At 35.6% G+C, this 24,936-nt stretch overlaps 1 protein-coding gene across 1 annotated transcript; it reads left to right on the top strand.

Moving 5' to 3' along the window:
- Positions 1-1,145: 1,145 nt before the first annotated feature.
- LOC135834465 (farnesyl pyrophosphate synthase-like) lies at positions 1,146-23,107 on the top strand. The gene is made up of 9 exons (XM_065348346.1): positions 1,146-1,410; positions 12,847-13,061; positions 13,153-13,330; positions 13,496-13,636; positions 19,202-19,405; positions 21,795-21,962; positions 22,055-22,132; positions 22,617-22,754; positions 22,826-23,107. The coding sequence occupies exons 2-9, from the start codon at positions 12,901-12,903 to the stop codon at positions 23,024-23,026; spliced, it is 1,269 nt and encodes a 422-aa protein (XP_065204418.1). The 5' UTR covers positions 1,146-1,410; positions 12,847-12,900; the 3' UTR covers positions 23,027-23,107.
- The last annotated feature ends 1,829 nt before the right edge of the window (positions 23,108-24,936 follow it).

Here is a 24,936-nt window from a genome sequence, read left to right as displayed (position 1 = left end):
ACAACTCGATTTTTAGCTGCATAACTTCATATTCACGCCTTCTGGAGCAAATTCAAAATTCTGGAGGAATTGAAAAATCGCGCTGGAGGCTCCAGAATGGCTGGAAATGGTGAAATTTGGATTTGAGTGATTATTGTTAGTTTTCGCACTTATTTTTGCCATTTTCAATGATCAAGTACGTACTTACTTCTTTTTTTTTTTAATTGCCAAAAACAGTCAATTTTGAATTTTCAAAAATTCGCCAAAATTCGAAAAATGAACTTGGGCAGCTGATAATTTGTATTCGGGGTTTTAGAACATGCTCTTTCCAAAAATCGCGATCCCGTTCAAATCGGAGGCGGACACATCTAGAGGTTCCCTTGTTAGTTGTATAGGTACCTGATCATACGCGAAAACATAATAAAAGAGATGTCTTAAGAATCATTTACGATTTCAACATAATTATATTTTCAAATGTATTTTCATAAAAATTCGAAATCTAAGGGCTTCGTTTGGGTCTTATCGAATAAATGAATCGATTTTCAAAATCGGCATGGTTGAAACCCCCATGAACGATGTATCGTTCATTCCATTTACTATCAAATAGAATTTCAGAATCATGTTTCCGATTTACGTAAATATAAACCTAATTTAAGGATTTTATGCACGAAAAATAACCCCATTTTTGGATTTAGTGTTGTAGAAAACATTACAATCGACATGTCACACTCGCATATTTTCATTTTTCAAAATACCCCAAATTTGAAGGCTTTACTGAACACCCGTCGTCAATAAAAAAAAATCGTACGTATTAATTCACACGACACGAGAAACGTTTCCCCCTCTCAATCAAACCTCCACTTTCAGTTTCAGCCTGCAAGCCTCAATCTACTACATTTACGTATATGCAACGTAAATCGTAAACGCGACACTAGCGCTTACCTAGTGTCGATTTTAAAAACTAATCCTTACAATGTACAGGGTGCCCAGAAATATCGAGTACCCCTAAAAAAGTTTTTCATTAAAAATATAGGTTGGCAACGTGAAATAGATCCATATGATGGAAGAAAACTTTTTTAGGGGTACTCGATATTTCTGGGCACCCTGTAAATACAAAGTATAACTAAGTACTTAGTACCTACTTACAAAGTTGAATCTGACGTGTTTTCAGTTACATATTTGAATCCATAAACGATAGTGTGCAGTGGTATGTAGACAAGAGGTACTTCAGGTAGGTAATAAACTTCAAGCTAGACGTTTTCGCCATAAAATAACTAATTGAGTACCTATCGAGTGATTAAAAACTTTAAGGTTTTGTGAGTCTTTCCGCGTAATTATAGCATTCACGGACCTACAAATCAAAAGTTTTTCCTAACTACGAAGAAGGAAGTTCCGAGGTTAGACCGGCGACGATTCTTACTCTCTGACTAAGTAAGACCCCCGTGAATATATTTATTAATTTGTGTTTTAATATACTCGTAGGTTTGAAATGTAAGGCCTAGCTTGACTTTTCGGACAATTTTAGCTTTAGTTTAAGTGTAAAAAGGTTTTACCTAGGTACATAATTTTACGTTTTATTTTCGGTTAAAAATGTAATTCGAGCTAGGTATTAAAATTCGAATCCTTTAAAGAGAAAATTTTTTGGGACTACAGTAGGCGCCGGTAAATGTGATCAGGTTGGGACCGAGTGGTCGCTATTCTATTAACCGAATTATTTCAATAAACGGAAAATTAAAAAAGATGATTTTTATTGGCAAAAAATCATACTTTTCAGCAATTTCGGGAAAATAAGCGAGGCTTTTGATAATTTGTGAAAATTTTTTTAAAAAGCAAAAATGTGGCAATTTTGGGAATTATTGGCAAAGTACATATAATGACACTTTTTCGCAATTTTTTTTCGAAACGTGAGAATTTTTTTGCATTTTTTAGGTAAAACAACGATATTTTTTTCAATTTTTGGCTACCTATGTACTTTCAAATTAAAAAAAAAAAAAACTAAAAAGATGGATTTTTTTAATAATTTTTGGCAAAATGCTAGATCCTTGAACAATTTTTGGAAAAAAGTGGGCTTTGTTGGAACTTTTTACAAAAAGCCGAAAATTTTGACAATCTTAGCAAAAAACAAGATTTTTTTTTGCAATAATTGGCAGGAAATTAGTTACTTTTTTGCAATCTTCGTTGAAAATGAGAGATTTTTTCCAATTTTTCGATTAAAAAACGAGACTTTTTGGTTTTTTTTTCGACATCTTAGTCCAGGAAAAATAGCATTCCATTGGGAAAAGTGAGGTAGAAAGCTGAATTTTGGTATACTGGTCCATTTTTTTGTGCTGAACACGAATCTGATGAGTCCCCGGTGGTCAATGGTGAGCGTTCTCCCCTATTGTGGATCTAAGCCCCCCAAAACCAGTTTTTTGCAATTTTCTCCCCCGCATTGCATTTGTAGCGAAAAATGAGGTTAGATACAAGAATCTACGTCAAATTTCCGATCTAGTGATATATCAACTTTCCTTCTACCCCCAAGGGGGGTGGAACCACAACCATTCAAAAACGGGGGGTTCCCTGAAAAATACATAAAGGCTATAGGCGCCTAAGAGGGGTGAAATGGTCCCCGAAAGCATTCGAGTTGATATTAGCATGAAAGGTGGGTACCATAGAGAAACCTTCGCGCAAAAAATTTCAGATTCACACCCCTCCCCTTTTTGCGGAACCCCCCTTTTTTGAAATTTCGGTAACACTTTTCTCAGCCCCATTTCAACCGATTTTGAAAATTTTTCTGGAAGTTATGTACATCCTTGATAGGTATCCCCACAAAAATTTTCAACCCCCTCCCCTCATATTTACCCCTCAAAATGGCGTTTTTTTTTTCATTTTTTTATGCCTATTAACAATCAAGATTGCGAGGTACAATTTTGTAAACACGTTTTTTGGATGTATTTGTGGCCCCCAAACATCATATACTATTATTAGAAATTTTTGCTTTGGTGCGCCGTGGTGAAAACTTGGAATAATGTATCGTAGGGGGGTGGGGGGTGAAATGGGAATTTTGAAAAAAATAACTATCAATGAGTAGGGTATCGTTTTCATATGATTCGATACCGCTGAGCACGAATATGACCTCAGATTTTCTGTCACACTCACCTACCCCTCTCCAGAGCCCCTCAGCCCCCCTCAATTTTCACGATTTTCGAAATATAGTTATTTTGATGACATTGGTGTCGTTTTCATATGATTCGATACCGCTGAGCATGAATACGACCTCCGATTTTCTGCTACACTCACCGACCCCTCTCCAGAAGAGGGTAGTTGGTGGAGGGAAAGAACTAGCCAAAGGACGAAGTGCACTACTACCAGGGGCGAAGCGAAGGGGGGATGGGGGGTGCAGCCTGGCCCCCAGTGTTCCGCGAAAGTTGGGAAAAGTTGGGAAATTGTGAGAAATACAAGAAAGTTGGGAAATGGTCATTCAAAATGCTCCTTTAAGAAATTTTAAGAATATGAAAACTAAACAGAAAAATTCCAGAAGTACTCAAAATATTCCAAGCTTATAAAAAAATTCAAAATTTTTCATTTCTTTGAGAACAGAACCACTAGCTTTTCAAAATTTTTTAATACCAGACTATTCAGAACGTTGAAATTTTGATTATAGTCGGCAAAGTTACATTTTCTGGCTACAAAATGTCGTGATACAATCCCCTCACTACTTGTAATTTAAATACCTCTTTTTTCTTCCAACATGGGAATTTTCAGTCGAATAAGTTGGGAATTTTCAGTCAAATTAGTTGGGGATCTTAGGATCTTTGCCCCCCCCCAGGAAAACCACTTCGTTATGTCCCTTACTACTGCAAACCAGTTTCGATTGCAGTGAATCGATGAATATATTCTTTGTTAACAAAAGGGTCCTGTGTCGTGTCAAATATTACAATGTTCCTGTATCCATTCCAACACGTTCTGTGAAATAAATACGCCACATATACTCCGCATACCTATACAGTCCAGTACACATACAGATTTGTTACGTTTTCTGGGTGGAAAAAAATTGAAGGGTCCACCCCCCTCGGGGTGGAGCCATGCGCTGTAGCTTATTCTACGAGAAATTTTATGTACAATAACAATGAACTTATGTAATTTTTCCATAGCAATTAAACCAACATCATCAAAATAACTTACTATATCTCGAAAGTCGTAAAAATTGAGGGGGGCTCAGGGGCTCTGGAGAGAACTAGGTGATTGTAGCAGAAAATCTGAGGTTATATTCGTGCTCAGCGGTATCGAATCGTGTGAAAACGACACCAATGTCATCAAAATAACTTTATTTCGAAAATTCAAAAAAATTTAGGGGGGGCTGAGGGGCTCCGGAGAGGGGTCGGTGAGTGTAGCAGAAAATCTGAGGTCGTATTCGTGCTCAGCGGTATCGAATCATATGATAACGACACCAACATCATCAAAATAACTATATCTCGAAAATCGTGAAAATTGAGGGGGGCTGAGGGGCTCTGGAGAGGGGTAGGTGAGTGTGACAGAAAATCTGAGGTCATATTCGTGCTCAGCGGTATCGAATCATATGAAAACGATACCCTACTCATTGATAGTTATTTTTTTCAAAATTCCCATCTCACCCCGCACACCCCTACGATACATTATTCCAAGTTTTCACCACGGCGCACCAAAGCAAAAATTTCTAATAATAGTATATGATGTTTGGGGGCCACAAATACATCCAAAAAACGTGTTTACAAAATTGTACCTCGCAATCTTGATTGTTAATATAGGCATAAAAAAATGAAAAAAAAAACGCCATTTTGAGGGGTAAATATGAGGGGAGGGGGTTGAAAATTTTTGTGGGGATACCTATCAAGGATGTACATAACTTCCAGAAAAATTTTCCAAATCTGTTGAAATGGGGCTGAGAAAATTTCAAAAAAGGGGGGTTCCGCAAAAAGGGGAGGGGGTGTGAATCTGAAATTTTTTGCGCGAAGATTTCTCTATGGTACCCACCTTTCATGCTAATATCAACTCGAATGCTTTCGGGGACCATTTCACCCCTCTTAGGCGCCTATAGCCTTTATGTATTTTTCAGGGAACCCCCCGTTTTTGAATGGTTGTGGTTCCACCCCCCTTGGGGGTAGAAGGAAAGTTGATATATCACTAGATCGGAAATTTGACGTAGATTCTTGTATCTAACCTCATTTTTCGCTACAAATGCAATGCGGGGGAGAAAATTGCAAAAAACTGGTTTTGGGGGGCTTAGATCCACAATAGGGGAGAACGCTCACCAGTGACGACCGGGGACTCATCGGATTCGTGTTCAGCACAAAAAAATGGACCAGTATACCAAAATTCAGCTTTCTACCTCACTTTTCCCACTGACCCTTTTTTTCATCTAATTTTCCTGGACTATCTTTACTGATTTTTGTTGCTTTTTGAAAAATTTCCAATTCTATTAACCGACTTCATTCACCTTTGTATACCACATTAAGCGAAATTCTTTCAATGCAAAAAGGTACAACCGTTCCGTCCCAACAACTTTCCATTCTATTAAGCGAATTATTCTAATAACCGCCATGATAATAACCGGCACCCACTGTATTTGCAGTGTTCTACGTGTTTGGATTGTAAAAATTTCGAGCAGTCTTGAGCAAATTGTTCATACGGCGTATGCATTGTGACGTTTTCATGTTGCATCTCTCTCTATTACAAAGACAATTGAACGTGTCACTTGAAAAATACTTATGTCAATATCGCGTTTGAAGTACCTATTCAGCGCAATTTTTTTCATATTTACGTTGGAAATTCAGCCGAAAACGTTCTGTATTCTAAGAATTTCATCTTTTCACTACAAGAAAACATCTCGCCCATCAAACAGGGGTGCTGTGATCTCCCTGAACATTTGATGAGCACCCCCCCCCCATATTCTTAGTAAAACTTTACCCCCTATCCTTCCACAAACATTTTTCCAACTAATTCGCCAGAGATTGTTCGAACCATTTTTTAAAAACGGAACTTGGAAACAAAAATATTGAACAGGTACCTAATTATTTATGTGTAATAGAAATTTTTCATTAATGGAGCAGATACGAAAGTTTTTAAATTATCTTTGGTTCCTTTTTCCATTCTAAGAAAAAATCGACCCGAGCGAAGCGCGGGCAAAAGCTGTGAAAAATTGATAATTCAAAATGTAAGGTGCGCCGGGGAAGTCAGAACGGTTTTCCGCTATTTCAACTTTGATCAGCTGTTACTCTCGTACTAATGAACCAGTATGGTTTAAATTTGTTATGTAGGTTCCCATAAGGGTTCTTTACCTATGGTAAAAATTTGAGCGCGATTGTCACAGTAGCTTTCACATAATGGAATAAAATGTAACATTTGCAAGACAGTGTCCCCTTTTTAGTCGTAAGTACTCGTATCCGCGTGTGATTATTTTCTAAGGTTATTTAGTTCAGTGGCAAACTGTAAGTAAGCGGCAAATCATGATAAAGCTATGAAATTTGGTATGATGAACAAGGACACCAAAAGGAAATTTTTGAGCCCGGGAGCCCATCGCCAAGTCCCATAGGAAGGGAAGGAGGGTGATTTGGGGGGGGGGGTCGAACCTCAATTTTTCAAAATGGGGCTATCGGCGCGATATTGGTATCAATTCCATATGATTGAACCCCGCTGAGTTCGAAAATACCATTACTTTCAAAATCTGAGGAAGAGGCATGCCTCAAATTTGAGATTTTCTGAGTAAAGTTTTTGCATTTTTCTCAGAAATACCCCAAAATTACAGATTTTCAACCATAGACGACACGCTGACCTTCCATCGGCGTTTTTATGGTCATTTTCGGATTCTACAGGTCAATTACAATGCGAATCGATCATCAATACTTTCGCATACCTCTACCGCGAGTGCACAGAGGGGTCAAAAGGGGTTAAAAATTGACAGTTTTTCGGCATTTTCTTGCAAAAATTACGGTTTTTGAACTGTGCACCGGATACAATTGGCGGAAGAAGGTTCTAATGGTGATTTTCGAATTCTACAGATCAAATACTATCGAATAAGGCTCAGAGGCACTTTTTACACCCCTCCTGGACGATAGTAGAGGGGGTCAAATTTGACTCTCATCTTGCTAATGTTGAATTAATTTTAGAAATAGTATACATTATTGCTTACCATCGTGATAATAATGTTTGTATCGATGTTTTTCGTACCGCCGAACCCAAATTTTCAATTGTTTTTTCGATTCCAGCCACGGAAGGGGGGGCACCATATGAGGGGTGGGTCCATTTTTAACGAAAAATCGACATGTATATCAAAATGTAGGTTTTTGAGGGCGCTGATTTCAAAAATGCTATCGATTTTTCATTTTGGTGCAATCCAAGGGGATGATACTGCGTTCAAGGGGTGGGGATGAAATTTTTCACAAAAAATCGACTTGTATATCAAAATGTAAGTTTTGGAGGACGCTGATTTCAAAAATACTATCGATTTTTCATTTGGGTTCAAGCCAAGGGGATGATACTGCGTTCAAGGGGTGGGGGATGAAATTTTTCACAAAAAGTCGACTTGTATATCAAAATGTAGGTTTTCGAGAACGAACATATTAAAAAATTGGGATGGCATTATGTTGTAAGTCGATTTAAAAAAATTGAAAGTTTGTGAAAAATGCGATTTTTTGATCTGAAACATAAAAAAAAGTCTTGACTGGTGAAGTTGACCTATTTGACCTTTATTTCTACGTATTCCGTGAATAAGTTGATAAAAATCACACTCATAGCAAAAAATTAAAATTCGTTTATTTTTTCAATTCACTCGAAGAATTTTGATTTTTTTGGGATGAGTTTATTTCATGGAGTGAAGAGGGGGTTTCAACTTTTTCAACGGATATGTAAAAATAGTGGTCAAATGGGTCAACTTCACCAGTCAAAACTTTTATTCATGGCTAGATCTTTATAGTAAGTTTTTGAAGGTGGTTGTTCAGAATCTTCCTTGGCTCTCGGAACCAATAAAAAATCAATAGCATTCTTGAAATCAGCGCCTTCGAAAACCTACATTTTGATATACAAGTCGATTTTTTGTGAAAAATTTCATCCCCCACCCCTTGAACGCAGTATCATCCCCTTGGTTTGGACCCAAATGAAAAATCGATAGAATTTTTGAAATCAGCATCCTCGAAAACTTACATTTTGATATACAAGTCGATTTTTTGTGAAAAATTTCATCCCCCACCCCTTGAACGCAGTATCATCCCCTTGGTTTGGACCCAAATGAAAAATCGATAGAATTTTTGAAATCAGCATCCTCGAAAACTTACATTTTGATATACAAGTCGATTTTTTGTGAAAAATTTCATCCCCCACCCCTTGAACGCAGTATCATCCCCTTGGTTTGGACCCAAATAAAAAATCGATAGCATTTTTGAAATCAGCGCCCTCAAAAACCTACATTTTGATATACATGTCGATTTTTCGTTAAAAATGGACCCACCCCTCATATGGTGCCCCCCCTTCCGTGGCTGGAATCGAAAAAACAATTGAAAATTTGGGTTCGGCGGTACGAAAAACATCGATACAAACATTATTATCACGATGGTAAGCAAATGTATACTTATATTAATTACATTATTTCTAAAATTAATTCAACATTAGCAAGATGAGAGTCAAATTTGATTTGACCCCCTCTACTATCGTCCAGGAGGGGTGTAAAAAGTGCCTCTGAGCCTTATTCGATAGTATTTGATCTGTAGAATTCGAAAATCACCATTAGAACCTTCTTCCGCCAATTGTATCCGGTGCACAGTTCAAAAACCGTAATTTTTGTAAGAAAATGCCGAAAAACTGTCAATTTTTAACCCCTTTTGACCCTTCTGTGCACTCGCGGTAGAGGTATGCTGATGGAACCTCATACACGGCCCCCAGCACCTCCCCAAAGGGGAGTAAAAGTACAAAAAAGTGTTTTGTTCGTACGACACATGGAATAATATGTTTTTGGTGATGCTGAACACGAATATTACGCCACATTTCTGATTGGACCTCATCCACGGCCCCCAACAATTTTTTTGGACTTTCACCTATTGGGAGACGTTCTGGGGGCCATGGGTGAGGTCGATTTAAAAAACTATGGCTATATTCGTGTTTAGCGATATCGAAAACATACTATTTCATGTGTCACACGAATGTTACCATTTTTTGGTGGGTCACCCCCTTTGGGGAGGTGTAGGGGGCCGTGGACGGGTCCAATCAAAAATCTGGACATTCGGGACACAGCTGAAAAGTGATAAGTTAATCGTAAAGAATTGAAGCATTTTCAGTCAAAAAACATTGGTATTTGTAGAATTTTTTTTTTTTAATACAAAAAATCACAAAAATTACTTTTTCAGCCAAAAATCATTGGTAGATGATCTTCCGCTCACGGATGAGCAAATCCATAAGTATATAAAAAATGCTAAAATGTTCCCTATAAATATTTCCAAAAAAACGTGAAATATGTTAAAATATTCCCTAAAAACCCGAAATATGCAAAAAAATTCCCTTACAATATGGGTATCATTTGAAAGAGAATTTCATTCCCTCTTTCATTTTGTTGATATTATGTGATATTTTAGATAAATGAATAAGAAATTATATCATTTCCATCAAAATTAACATAATTTTTGATTTTTTAGAAAACAAATTTTTCATTTTTCAAATTTCAATTTTTTGATTAAAAAATTTTTTTGCGTTTTTTTTTTTTTGAGTTTTAAAATTTTGCCTGCTTTGTGAGGTTTTCTTAAAATATTCTCCAAAAACAGTGAAAATTGCTGAATATTGCCAAATATTCAAATATTCTCTAACAAATGGGGCTCAATCGACTCGAAATTTTATGAAACGTAAAACTATGTTGGATATACCTTATCAAGTATACTACAAAAAAATACGATATAAAATATTTTTCTCAGCCCTACTAATAACGTTCAATCAGGTACTGTAAAATTGTGAATACGTTTATATTATTACACTACTTCGATTCCATAACTAATGCATTTTTACTGTTATCATTGATACTTTGCTGAGTATACATCAATTTAAAGGAAATTTTATCACGGATTCAGTAATCACATGTTCAATTACAAAAAATTTTGAAATGAATAAAATTTTTTGGTACAAAGATGAAAAACGATAAGTTGTTAGTTGTCAAAAAAGGGAATATTGTTAGTTGTCAATGAGATAGTTTACCAAAATATGCATCAAAGTGGGAAAATATTTTTAGAAAATTATCTATGGTAAAGTGGGGTAATTCCGATGGCAAAATTCAAAATTTTAGCAATTTCTCATTTTTTGGATTTCCTGTACATTTTGGGGCAAAAATGATGTAACAACTTTATTCCTGCGTCCTTCAGCTACACATTGACTATATTGAAGAGTGATTTGTGTGAAGGCTTCATACATACATATAATTGAAAAAACATTTTGGAAGGTTGAGTTATCAGAATTACCCAAAAAATGGGGTAATTCCGATAATGAGTTTTGTAAGGAAAGGAATTCTCCCAGGGTAATTCTGAGCCAGTAATGTTGAAATATACCATTTATTGCATATTTAGGTTTTTATTTCATGTAAATTGAATCATTAGAACAAAAATTTAATTTTTTTTACAAATATATGCATTTTTGAGGCATAATTTTTGAAAACTAGACCAACTAGAGAAAAATGCCCCGTTTTGAGGATTTTCTTTGATAATTTCGACCCCCTAAAACTATAATACATCAAAACAGAGAAAAAAACATTGCAGGACAATTTTGCTGGGGCTATCGGAATTACCCCACAGCATGAAAAATGATCGACATGTTTAATAATTCAATGCCACCAAACAAATAATTATAAAAGCAAAATCAAAAGAGGTACTGACACTTTAACACGTAAGTATTCATCAAATATCAGCTTCTAAACAGAATTTTTCAACAAGTTTTGAACGATAAAAACGAGTTTCAAAAGTGCACTGTTTTTTGCGACAAAGGATTTGGGCATTCAGATTTTGAACACTGCACAGACTTGACAAAACAGAGCAGATGAACCATCTGATCATTAATGGGTGTAGGTTAGCACTAAAACTACCTACTTTCTTCATAATTTGTGCCAAAATGTTTTTTGCAACAAAGCTAGGGCTTGCTATCGGAATTACCCGACTTTACCTTATTGCATTATTGAATCATTTTTTGTCTGCCTTTTATTCTATAAAACGAATGAAAAGTTGAATTGATCGATTTACCTACGTAAAAAAATTCAAAGAATGACCAGTCAATTTTTGAGTCGTTTATGGATATTTTTTCAGGTTTTTGGGTTTATCTAAAAGTTTAGTCCTTCTCACGTGTTATCTTTTTGAAAATTTTCGAAAATTGAATTGTAAGTTTTTTTTTTATCAATAGTGAATGCGTGTTTGACAACTTACACAATAGGGGTGGTTGTTAGTTGTCACAAAAAAGTATCTCACTAAATCCACCATTAAGTTAACTATTCATCACATGAACCAAAATTCAATTTTAAAAAAAAGAAAACACGCGCAAAGAATCAAGCTTTCAAATGAGCTCCAAACCGCAAAAAAATATTCATAAATGGCTTCAGAAACTTCAAAAAACATTTTTTTTTTTTTTGACAACTAACCACCCGTGACCCTATCCGATAATATCGATGCGACCACCTATCAAAATGATATAAAATTTCGTGCTGAACTCTAAAATCGCAGACATTTTTCATTTCCACCCCCGCATGGTGGCGTTTTGCCTCCCCAAACTGAATCCAACTATGATATTGAACACGTTTTGCACATTTCGCGTTGATGGTGAGGATTTATGTGTACGCAATCAGAATGAATTTCATATTATTCGTTTTTTGGGAATATTTTTGTTTCAAAATTTTTCATTCAAACCCTACCCCCTACCCTCCCCTTTCTAGACTATGATGAGTCAATTTTTTTACCCTCCAACTTTGGCCAGAGAAAAGAAAGGGAGAATGATCTCGAGGGACAAAATTTTTTCAATATTACACGCATTTACAAATTTTTGCATGCTAAAGTACATATGTGAGGGCGCATACGGATAGGGTCCTTGTGACCAAAAAATGAAAAAAAAATTTCCCCCTGAAATTGTTGTAGGAACTCTTAAAGAATCGAATGGAACCTTCCATAGGTCCCAATTTTTATCATTTCATCGAATTTTCTTACTTTTAAGCGAAGCACGCATAAATTTATTACTCACAAAAGTTGAAAAATGACGCAAAGAATTTGAAAAAAGACGTAAAAACGTGTAAAAAATGAAAATGTTACAAAAACTTAAATAATGCTGTTTTACTTTTCAGGAATTGTGAATTTTTAAAAGCTTTTTCTCTCGTTTCACTCAGGCTTTTACTTATATTTTAAAAAATAATAGATACCTATATTATAATGTACATAATTTTTGAACATTTTGAAGCTATAAGCAATGAAAATCAACTTTTTGAATGAAAAATTTGAATTATCAATTTTTCAAAGCTTTTGCCCTCGCTTCACTCGGGCCGATTTTTTCCTAAAATGGAAAAAGGAACCCAAGAAAATTTAAAAACACTCGTATCTACTCCATTAATGAAAAATTTCTATTACACATAAATAATTAGGTACCTATTCAATATTTTTGTTTCCAACTTCCGTTTTTAAAAAATGGTTCGAACAATCTCTGGCCAATTAGTTGGGAAAATGTTTATGGAAGGATGGGGGGGGGGGGGTAAAATTTTACTAAGAATAGGGGGATCACAGCACCCCTGCCTGTTAGTCAAGTGACTTCACTGTGACGTATCATAGAAAAGTCAATAGGCCTACGAATCAAATCAGAAATTAGAAATTCTTCAGAATTAGATGTGTGTTAATAATTTTGTACACTAATTAGGAAGCTGTAAAAATTTCGTGATTTTCGCATCGTGTTTGCAAATACTTCGACCCTATGCGTCCATTATTCAATTACATGTTGCTAAAAAATTCGAGCTTTGGATTACCGATCTGTTCCAATTTATTGATGAATTACAAACGGACAGCATCTTTTGCTATTTTACCATTTCAATCTAAAACGAAGCTTTCATCAAATTCAATCGACACATTGAAATGGTAAGTAAATACCTAATTTATGTTCATTATGAAAAGAGCTATAAAAATTCACCTTCCGTCGTGTTTAATTTATTTCTTGATTTTCCTGCAGGAATTCTGCTAATATTTATACTCGTACTGCACCTATTGCACCAGTTGCTTCAACTGGCACAGAAGTTGCGAAGGATGAAAGCAAAGAGTTTATGGATGTATTTCCGGACATCGTACGTGATTTAACTAGTGCTGGAAGACATCCAGATATTCCTGATGCCAACAACTGGTATGCTAAGGTAGAGAATTTTTTCCAGCATTTTTTGAACATGATTTAAACTTATAGGATGTCAAAATAATTTTTACTCTAAATTAAATCGCTTTATTAAGGCCTTGCACTTTTATTTTAAAATTTTCGCGTTTATCGTCCGGTAATTAACGCTAATGTCGTAATATAAATTTAGGTATTGGAGTACACCGTTCCCGGAGGAAAGAAAAATCGTGGATTAACTGTAGTCACCGCCTACCGTGTCTTCTGTCCTCCAGCTGAATTGACACCTGCCAATATACGACTGGCTCATGTACTCGGATGGTGTGTTGAGATGGTAGGTGCAAAAAGTACATAGTTACAGACTGTTTACCTATTTGCTTCTGTTAATTCGCTCGGCTGTTTAGTATTATGCAATATTGGATGTACGTCTAGGTACATAGGTACATACCTAATAGTACAGTCATTTTAGCAAAATTTTTAGTCGAACGTCGGAAAAATTGGGGGAAAGCTGAATTTCACATTATTTGTTCAGATTGGTCTCTAAAACAACCCATCAAAAGTTGCACCCTGCAACATGACCGCTACCACCGCAAGAGGTCATTAACCTTTGCAGATACAGGTTTTTCGGCTGTATCGCCAAAATGAAGGGTTCGAGAGGAAAAATTTTCGAACAAAAATTGTTCTACGCAAAATTTCCTATCAGACTCAGCTTTTCTCAAAATGGCGATTTCACCCTTACTAAGGAGTCTCCTAACGGTCACATTGGGGAGAGGGGTTCCCCAGAAATTAGATTTTTTGTGAAAAATGCTTCGTTATAGCGCTATTTACGCCATGCATCTTCTTAATCGAGGTTTCCGTGGATTACAAGTACTTTTCAAGTACCTACATATAGTATCTAACTCAAAACTATCAGAAACGTTCATTTTCGCTGTCAATCATTAAATTTTTATGCGAGTTCCCAAGTACATTGGAAACATAATAAGTAAACCTACCTTTGTAGTACCTAAATGATATAGTGGGGTAAGGAAAAATCACTGAAGGGGGAATGTGAATAGAGTTACTTTGTAACCATTTCAGATAATAATTACTCCTTAGGCGAGGAATAATTATGCGATGCCTAGCTAGCTCAGAAGGTTGTATTTTTCCCAACTGCACTATGCACATTTAATTACGAGATGCATAATGAATAACACTTGGCTTACTTATTATGTATATTTGTACAATTTACAAGCATCATTAGCATACACCATTTTGCATATTTCTCAATATAGCATGAAAATGAATAAATTCAGACAAGTAAAAAATGATCCACTTATTTGCAGATAGGTAGATAAAAAAAATCAGATGCATATAATAAGAATAATTTGAAGATAATAAGTCTAAAAGCTAAATTAATAATCATCCATTATGACACCTTGGTCAAATAACAATGATTAACATGTAATAGATAGGTAGCAAATGTATCTCACCATTTACTGGAACACTGTAAGCTTTTTCCTGTCTCTTTCAGGGGAGTTCTCTAATACTAAAGGCATCAACAGGACTTAACTAAAAGAAACACACGTAATACTTTGCATAATTTGTTGATGTCCGGATACATCCCAAATTACCAAAAAAGTCCTATTTATCGATCATCTGATCAATTAAATTTTAAGAACAAATTACTTTAACCACACGCGAGGTGGGTCAGCTTAAAGACTAGGCTAAAGACTCCTATAATGATTCTCTATTCCTGTAATTACATCAACATGCTACAAGGAACCAGCTAGGTAACGCATATTTTTTACCCAGACCAAGTGAAGATTTAGCCCCAAAATAGATGGCTATAAATAGGCATAGATCTTCTTCTTCTTGATCATGTGATATTTTTGGCGCAATTACCAAGTATATGTACTTACTGGAAGATTTATGACCACATTTCCAATCTAAAAATTAAAATCGTGAATGTCATAATGGTGTAGTCATTGTACCCTTTGATCTTACGAGCTGCAAACCCTTTCTACATACATATACCTGGCTAAGAAGAAGGGTACAGCCTTGCACAGCATATATGTAGTGTACGTACACTACGTCATAAGCATGATTCTATTTATAGATATGCATTTTACCAAATATTTTCAATACAGGGAGTATGTATTAAAAGCACTACCTTTGGCAGTGGGGTCAATCTGTCTTATGTCAAATGCCCCTCTGTGGGTTTACTCAGAGGAGAGTAGATCATCAAAGTGAAGCATGGATCATGAATACAAATAGAGCAGATTGAGTCCCATGCATGTAGTACCCCTCATTCCCCCTGCCATATAGGCATGCCACTGCCCCTCTGTACTTCACTGTGCTGATCCGAAGTCTAATTCAGTACCCCCTCCCATTTTCCAACAAAAAATTGGGTTCCAATCAAGTTCACACTTATTGGGGGATGGGAGGGGGGGGGGGTTTGGATAACTTTCAATAGTTTCCATCTGACATAAATAGTCATCCAAATTTTTGAGCTTTTCTTTTTCCTTTTTCATCTACTTATTTAACTTTATTCAGTTCTAAAATTTCAATTTCTTTGATTGTTCTTTTTCAAGTCATTTCAACCACTAATTTTTCTTCTTTTTTACGTTTTAATTCATCTATAAATACAGTCAAATAGGGATTTCGCCTGGAATAAATTGGGGGGAAATTTTTTTTTGCGCCAAAATGCTCAGGATGGTGTCCTAAATGACATACTAAAACCCACCCTAAATCCGCCTGGAGCTTCTCCCCTCAGACCCACATTTGTGCCCCCCAGCACCGTTTTTCGCGATTTTCTCGCGAGCAGTTGATTTTACGTCGAAAATAATTTTAGTTTTGTGTTCTACGTCAAATTTCCGATCTAGTGATGTATCAACTGTCCTTCTACCGCCAAGGGGGGCGGGTCTGGAATCATTCAAAAAAGGGGGGTTTCCTGAAAAATACATAAAGGCTATAGGCGCCTAAGAGGGGTTTAATGGTTCCCGAAAGTGTTCGAGTTGATATCGGCATGGAAGGTGGGTACGATGGAGAAGCTTGCGCGTGGAAAATTTCAGATCCACATCCCCTCCCCGTTTTGGTGACCCCCCTTTTCTGAAATTTCAATAACACTTTTCTCAGCCCCATCTCAACCGATTTTGAAAATTTTTCTGGGAGTTATGTATATCCTTAGTAGGTACCCCCACAAAAATTTTCAACCCCCTCCCCTCATATTTACCCCTCAAAACGGCGTTTTTTTCATTTTTTATGCCTATTTAACAATCAAGATTGCGAGGTACAATTTTATAAACACGTTTTTTGGATGTATTTTTGACCATCAAATATCATGTAGTTCTTTCAAAATTTTTGCTTTGGTGCGCCGTGCTGAAAAGTTGAAAAAAGGTGTCTTAGGGGGGTGGGGTGATTTTGAAATTTTGAAAAACATGAATATCAATGAGTAGGGTGTCGTTTTCTTATGATTCGATACCGCTGAGCACGAATATGACCTCAGATTTTCTGCCACACTCACCTTCCCCTCTCCAGAGCCCCTCAGCCCCCCCCCAATTATCACGATTTTCGAAATAAAGTTATTTCGATGACATTGGTGTCGTTTTCATAATTGATTCGATACCGCTGAGCACGAATATGACGTCAGATTTTGTTTTACACCCACACAGCTCCTCCGGACCCCTCAGTCTCACCCCTCAATTTTTAAGATTTTTAAAATAAACTTACTTTGATGATTTTCGTGTCGTTTTCTTACGATTCGATACTGCTGAGCACGAATATTACCTCAGATTTTCTGCTACACTCGCACATTCAACTGCCTCCATTGGAGGCAAGGGCTTACGAATCCCCCCTCCCCCCGCCCCCCCTGAAAAATAAATTGGAAAAAAAACTTCTGCAAAATTTTCTTATAAGGTAAACATTCTGCGTATCATGTAAGTTAATATCGGATAAGGTCTAATCGGATAACACCCCCTCTCCCCCAACAAAACAGTTGAAATTTTTTCCGCAAAATCTTATCATGCAAGTTTATTTTCATTGATCTGTTATTTCGAGGTCATCTTCTTCTTCTGAAACTTCTTCCTCAATACAAGTCATATTCGTGCTCAGCAGTATCGAATCGTAAGAAAATGACACGAAAATCATCAAAGTAAGTTTATTTTAAAAATCTTAAAAATTGAGGGGTGAGACTGAGGGGTCCGGAGGAGCTGTGTGGGTGTAAAACAAAATCTGACGTCATATTCGTGCTCAGCGGTATCGAATCAATTATGAAAACGACACCAATGTCATCGAAATAGCTTTATTTCGAAAATCGTGATAATTGGGGGGGCTGAGGGGCTCTGGAGAGGGGAAGGTGAGTGTGGCAGAAAATCTGAGGTCATATTCGTGCTCAGCGGTATCGAATCATAAGAAAACGACACCCTACTCATTGATATTCATGTTTTTCAAAATTTCAAAATCACCCCACCCCCCTAAGACACCTTTTTTCAACTTTTCAGCACGGCGCACCAAAGCAAAAATTTTGAAAGAACTACATGATGTTTGGTGGTCAAAAATACATCCAAAAAACGTGTTTATAAAATTGTACCTCGCAATCTTGATTGTTAATAGGCATAAAAAATGAAAAAAACGCCGTTTTGAGGGGTAAATATGAGGGGAGGGGGTTGAAAATTTTTGTGGGGGTACCTACTAAGGATATACATAACTCCCAGAAAAATTTTCAAAATCGGTTGAAATGGGGCTGAGAAAAGTGTTATTGAAATTTCAGAAAAGGGGGGGGGGGGTCACCAAAACGGGGAGGGGATGTGGATCTGAAATTTTCCACGCGCAAGTTTCTCCATCGTACCCACCTTCCATGCCGATATCAACTCGAACACTTTCGGGAACCATTTAACCCCTCTTAGGCGCCTATAGCCTTTATGTATTTTTCAGGAAACCCCCCCTTTTTTGAATGATTCCAGCCCCGCCCCCCTTGGCGGTAGAAGGACAGTTGATACATCACTAGATCGGAAATTAAAAAAAATTTTCCCCCAATTTATTCCAGGTTGAGTTCTCATATGAGCTAATTTGACTGGACTATATGGGCTTTTTTAGATGCGAACCTGAATAGAATACTTCTTAAACGAGAAATTGTTTTTCAGGCTTAAAATGTTCATAAACATGAAAAGATTGAGTAAAAAAATCGCTATTGCAGGTGGGTAGTAATATTTGACATCAGAAACAATAATCTTCAATTTTAGGTATAAAGGTTTTGGGATTACACAAAATTTCAGCTTTTTTCCGAATAAAAAAACTTTGAAGGCGATTTTCTCAAAAGTTGAGCTTTTCAAATTTTCAATTATGGATATTTTTGGAGTTTTTTTGCACTTTTTGGGCTTCTATCCAGCTCATATGATTGCTCCGGAGGTCTACTTCACCCACCCCCCACCCACAACTCAATATCTACCAAATGGGCCCATTACCTGCGGAATGACACATATTCGTTTACAGAATAAATTTATCTCAATTACTCGCTGATGCAGAAATTTTCCCCTGAAAAACGCGTTTTTCGGCCCCCTGGCTGTGGGGGGTGGGGAGGGGGGTGGGCTATGGGCCCAAAATTATTTTTTGAGGGTACTAAACATATCCTGGGAGTCTCATCAAAATCCGAGGTTAAGGGCATTTTGCCTATCTTATTGGGGGGGGGAGGAGGGGGTACCCTTCAACTTTTATACGAGTAGGTAGTGGACATTTTTTAAATAAATGGTAGCGTACCTATTTGTTACAAATTTTATGACTGGTAAACATCGTGATAATATTGAAGTCTGTTTCAACAACCTGATTGATATTTTTAATCTATGTATAATTTATATCGCATAATTATATTCTGCTTTTGAGAAACAAATCTTATTGAAATGAATTTTTATTTTTGGATTTTCAGCTTCAAGCATTTCTTTTAATATTGGACGATATTATTGATGGAGCTGAAATGAGAAGAGGTTACCCCTGCTGGTATCAGCTCCATGAAAACAAAAATATCGCCATCAACGATGGTGTTCTAGTAGAAAACGGCATTTATGTGATTTTAAAAAAGTATTTCAGAGATAAACCGTACTATTTGGACATTTTGGAGGCTTGTCAAGACGTAAGGATAGAAATCATTAGAAAGTACATATTTCATTTATGATCATTGAATTTACCTGTTACCTGATGGTTGGTCACCGTGCTGTGTACAGCTACAAGGCTAGAGGCACGGGTCGTTTTATGCTGTTGCATTAATGGAAGGAGGTTGGATTTTTGGAGAAAGGAGAGTAAGACTGCAGGGTTATGAGCTATTTCAGGTAGAATTTTAGGGAGGCTGAGTGAGTTTCTTAAATTGGAATGAACTTGACAGGTGAGTAAGATGTGGGAGATAGTGAGTTGGATTTCACATGTAGAGCATATTGGAGGGGGTTCTTTTTTGAACAGATGAGAGTGGGTGAGGAGGATGTGGCCTGTACGTATGTGTGGCTTTGGCTGGGAATTAACCATGAACATACGGCTTCCATCACATCACATACTGGAACATGGAACAGGTATTTCTGGTACAGCTGAAATTCTTAGTGACTGCTTTGCTGCTAAGTCTGCTGTTTCATTTCCCAAAATTCCTGAGTGGGCTGGAATCCAGGCTATGGTAACATCCATGTCACATTGGAGAGATGAGATTTCTGAGGCAATTGGATGTTATGTACTTAGATTTAGATCTTTGTTGGGTCTGCTCTCAATTGCCATGTTTAAAGATGTAAGGACAGCATATAGTTCACATGAAAGAATACTGAATAAGCACGGATGTGGAAATCGCGAAACCTCACAATCATGAACGACCAAACAACCACAACAATCCATGGATTTTGACCCATCAGTGTAAAACAAAATGAAATCATTATACTGAGCAATAAGAGTTATTGATGATTTGAGTGTTTAGTTGAGTATGTTCAAGGAATGATGTATCAAATGAGAGACTATTATTCTTAGTTTTTATAGGATTTTCTGGATAGAATGGTGGAAGAAGATATATCTGAATGGAGTTAAAATGGAAGAGGCTTTATGGAGATATGAGTCATAAGCATATGGAAGATTGGGATAAATTTTTGAGTCTATGGTGAGAGGGAGACTGTCAACAGTTTTAAGGTGAATGAAAAATTTTGAAAGGGTGAGTTTTGATCGTATAGAAGGGAGGATTTCAGATGCTTCCTGATATAATAAGTGTATAGGAGTAGTTCTGAGGGCTCCAGTTGCTAGCCCAAGAACTGTGTTGTGAATAGTGTTTAGTGATTTGAGTGTTGACTGTTTAGCTGATGAGTAAGTTGGCAACCCATAATCACATTTTGAGCGAATTAGAGCTCTATAAATTCTGAGAAGAGATTGAGTGTCTGCTCCACATGTTGTACTAGATAGTTTTCTCAATAGGTTTATTCTATCGTTACATGCTTGTTTTACTATCTATCATATGACTATTTTAATTCATACTTCCGCAATCTGAATAACAAACAAAAAGAGGAGTCTGAACCGAGGGGCGAGTGCACGTGGTATAGAATTTCGCACTTTATTTCAAATTGTAGTACTTGAGAGGATAATCAAAGAATTATGTCAAAATCAGTGTGGCCACTTTTGAAAACCTAAAAAAAAATCTATTTAAAAACTTATTATTTAAATATAAACACGATGTCCGCAGCTAAAAATTCTGAAAAAATTCTCAGTTATAGTCTTTTTCATGTAGAATAACATAATCAAAAAATTGGATTGCTATTTTTTTTCTAAACATTAGGAACCTAAAAAATGAAAATTTTCCATTTTTGAGATATTTTACCAATGTGTGAACGAATATAATGAAAAAAATCCCCCTCCTCCCCCCACTTTGTCAACAAATTGGCCACCAATGCCATTTTTTGTGCATAATTTTAAGAGTGAAACATATTGAAAAAATTTCGCCGCCGTTTTAAATAAAATCAGGAACCTAAAAAATATTCCTATGTTTGATAATATTATAATTTTCTGAAAACTATAGTTGAAATGTTTAAATGTTGAGGCTATAAAAATCAACTTTTTGCATCAGGGCAGATTTGAATTGTACAACAGAATTTTTCAAATTTTCAATAATGAAAAATTAACTTCAAAAATGCAAGAAACAACCCAAATCAATAGCTACATGATTCGCATCGGACATATCGGTACAAAAAAGTGCAAAATAACGAAAAAATGTGCAAAATTTCATTCAAAAATACTAACAAGAATAAAATTTTGGCGTTGAAACTTCTAATATTGAAAATTATTTTTTTATACCTTTGAAATATAGAAATTATTCTTCTGCAACTTTCGCTCTATGTTCTGTTCTCTTTTTAAATTTGATTATCAAAGGCCAACAAATAAAAAAAAACACACACAAAAAATTTTGCGAATTTTGATTTTGGATTTCAGTACCAACCTTGCAATAGAACAACAATTCAAATTTTTTACCATTCAAGCACTTATAAAAGCGTCTTTTTTATTTACAGGCGATTTTTAAAACTTCAATGGGACAATTGTCGGAAATACTGATGTGTCGTACTTTCCAGGAAACTAGAAAATTTGATACATTCACAATAGATCGTTATAATACCATCACAAAATATAAGACGTCCTATTACTCCTTTCATCTGCCAGTAGCATTGTCTATGTATATGGTAAAACTAATACAAGTTGTTGAAATTTAATTACAACTAAGTATTACTCAAGTAATTATCGAAATATTTAATAATTTGTAATGTAATTCAAGGCCGGTATAAACGACCCGGAGGTACACAGACAAGTGAAGTATATACTTCTCGAAATGGGACATTATTATCAAATTCAGGTAAAAATCTATTATTTTGCATGTTAATTATCAACTTAACCCTTTGGAGGTCCTCTAGGTTCCCATGTTGGGGGAACAAATTTCTTTAAAGAGTATAATAGGGTACCCTGACTTCGACCGAATCACAAAAAAATTGAGCTTACAAAGAAAAATCAGAAAAATCTCAATTTTTGAAAAATCAATTAGTAGATAATAATAAAAATACTACATATTTTAAATTTTAAGCACGAGATGTAGTATGGAACTTTCCTTCATTTTGAAAAAAAAAAAACATTTTACCACTTAATCAGATGTTTTCGAGCTTTTTCAAAACTTTCATTTTCCAAAATGATTTTTCTTCGAAAGCTCAATTTTTTAACGATTGGGTCAATTAGACGGAGTACTCTATAACACTCTTCAAAGCAATTCATGTTTCCCCAACATTGGAACCTGGGGAACCACCAAAGGGTTAAATTTGAGTAAACTGAAAACAAAACGGTTTCAGGACGATTATTTGGACTGTTTTGGAGATGCGGATGAAATCGGTAAACTTGGTTTTAATGATATCAAAGAAGGTAAATGCTCTTGGCCAATAGTAGTAGCTTTACAAAGAGCAACTGCTCAACAAAAGCAAACGTTGGAGGTACGAACGTCACATGATTTTGGTTTTGTGTGCAGTGTTTATTGCAAATTGTACTTAGCTTATTTTTGTAGAAATGTTACCAAAGCGCAGATCCAGAAAACATGCAAACTGTGAAAAAAATCCATCAAGAAATCGGTCTTCCATCTATTTTTGCTACCTATGAAGAACAAGTTCATAAATCGATTGTGGATCACATTCAGCAATTACCTAGAGGCATTCCTGAAGAAATATTTTTCAAAATGCTCGACAAAATTCATGCACGGAGTATTTAATTACAACATCTATATGCATTTTTGTGGAACATTTACCACTCGTATGTACATCTTATTACAATAAAATCCACTTCCGATCTCTATAGTAAATTTTACACTATGAGTATGGGGTTTATTATCGAATAAAAAATTTTGGCCAGCATCAAATTTTGGCACTCGAATTTTGATAAGCTCAATATTTTATTGAAAATTTCATTAGGCAAATATAGGATACCACCACCAATTCTTATCTCACTGCAGGGCGAATTCTTATCGAAACGCATCGAAAACTAATGAAATGAGCTCGGTTTTTTTCGAAAAAATGAGTTTGGGTGAATTTTCATAAATACATGAATTGAAGCTATTAAAATTTCCTATCGATTGGTTAAAAAGTTTTGTATATTTCGCATAATAATGGAGATTTTATTTAACTATGCATTTCTGGATTAATGAACACCTCACAAAAAAATTAAATTCGAAAAGATTCAAAAAATGAACGAATTTTTATTAGCCAAATTTTTGTAAAAAATTATGGCTATTGTGGTAGGCCCAACTTTGGATAAAAAGGTCGGGGTCAAAAATTTTGATAGTTGTCGACGTTTTGAGCTCATACTAGACGATTCCCGGTGTGTCAGTTTTTATATATAGGCATCGCGGCAGGCTTATGAACCAATTTTAAAAAATTTTTAATCATTTTGAAAATCATTTTCAATTTTTGTTCTAATTAACTAATCACAATTCTAATTGCGCAATCATTGAAATATATAATTTATCTCTATCAAGGAAAAGAATAAACATTTTTTGGAGAAAATTTTGTCAAAAAAATTTAAAAATTTTTTGAATCAAACTGCAATTTGTGAAAACTGTTTTATTGCAAAAGTAATTTCTCTCAAAAAGCACTGCAAAAATTACTATAATTTATAGAAAGAATTGTCAAATTTTCACAGTCCATCCAAAATCTTATGATTTATAGTAAAAAGTGCAATACATTTTTCTCTGTGTAAAGTTATAACTACATCTAGCGAACATCTCTGAGAAACAGTTACTGAGCGTAGCTAACATTGACAAAACTGGTTTGAAACGGGTGGCTCACTTGTTATGTAACTTTAGCTTTTACAAAGTGAGCCAGGCTGGTAAACCTACTGGTTCACTTCTTATGCAAGATTAACCCACACATGGGTTTACAAGTGTGCTGTTGTGAACTTATATATGTTGTGTACCAAGTCCGAAATTGTACAATTCGGGGTTGGTACAGCCAATTTTGTACCATCTCCGAAGTGTCCGGACCAAGCGTGAATATTATTTTTTCATTGGACTTGGTTTGTACCATGCCCGGAGGGTCCGGACAAAGTGTTTGACTTGGTACAATTTGTGTTGTGCAAAGTCCGAAATATAGTTTAATAATGAATGTATTCGAATTTTACATCCCTTTATTCCATAAATGTTGAACCAAATAAAAGGAAATTCAAAGATGACTCTAAAATACACCACCAGCAAAATTTTCAGGTACTGAAATTCATTTTTGTTGATTTTTGGGGAATTTTTAACGATTCAAATATTGCTATATGCTCACTTTTAAAGAAAGAAAAAAAATTAAAAGATCAAATTGACGTACCAACTGAAATGCTGAAATTTAGTTTTTACTCTCTATTTTCATTTTCTCGAGTCGTGAAATTTTCGTACCTTACTCATTTGAAAACTATGCACTAAAACTTTGATTCCAAATTCATTTTTTTATGGATTTTTCAAAGTCAAAATTTTACCAAATTGTCGTGAAAGGCTGAAATTTGGTTTGTACCATATTATCAATTTTCTGAGTTAATATAGTTGATTTCTCCAGTAATTTTTTAAAAAATTAAAAAAATTTTGGATTTGAACTGATGCAAATGAGTTTGAAAAAATCGATCGAAAAGGTCATAGAGATCGATGGC

This window comes from Planococcus citri, chromosome 2 (assembly GCF_950023065.1).
Source record: "Planococcus citri chromosome 2, ihPlaCitr1.1, whole genome shotgun sequence".
In the NCBI taxonomy this organism is placed as follows: domain Eukaryota; kingdom Metazoa; phylum Arthropoda; class Insecta; order Hemiptera; family Pseudococcidae; genus Planococcus; species Planococcus citri.
This window is presented reverse-complemented; position numbering and strand designations above follow the sequence as displayed.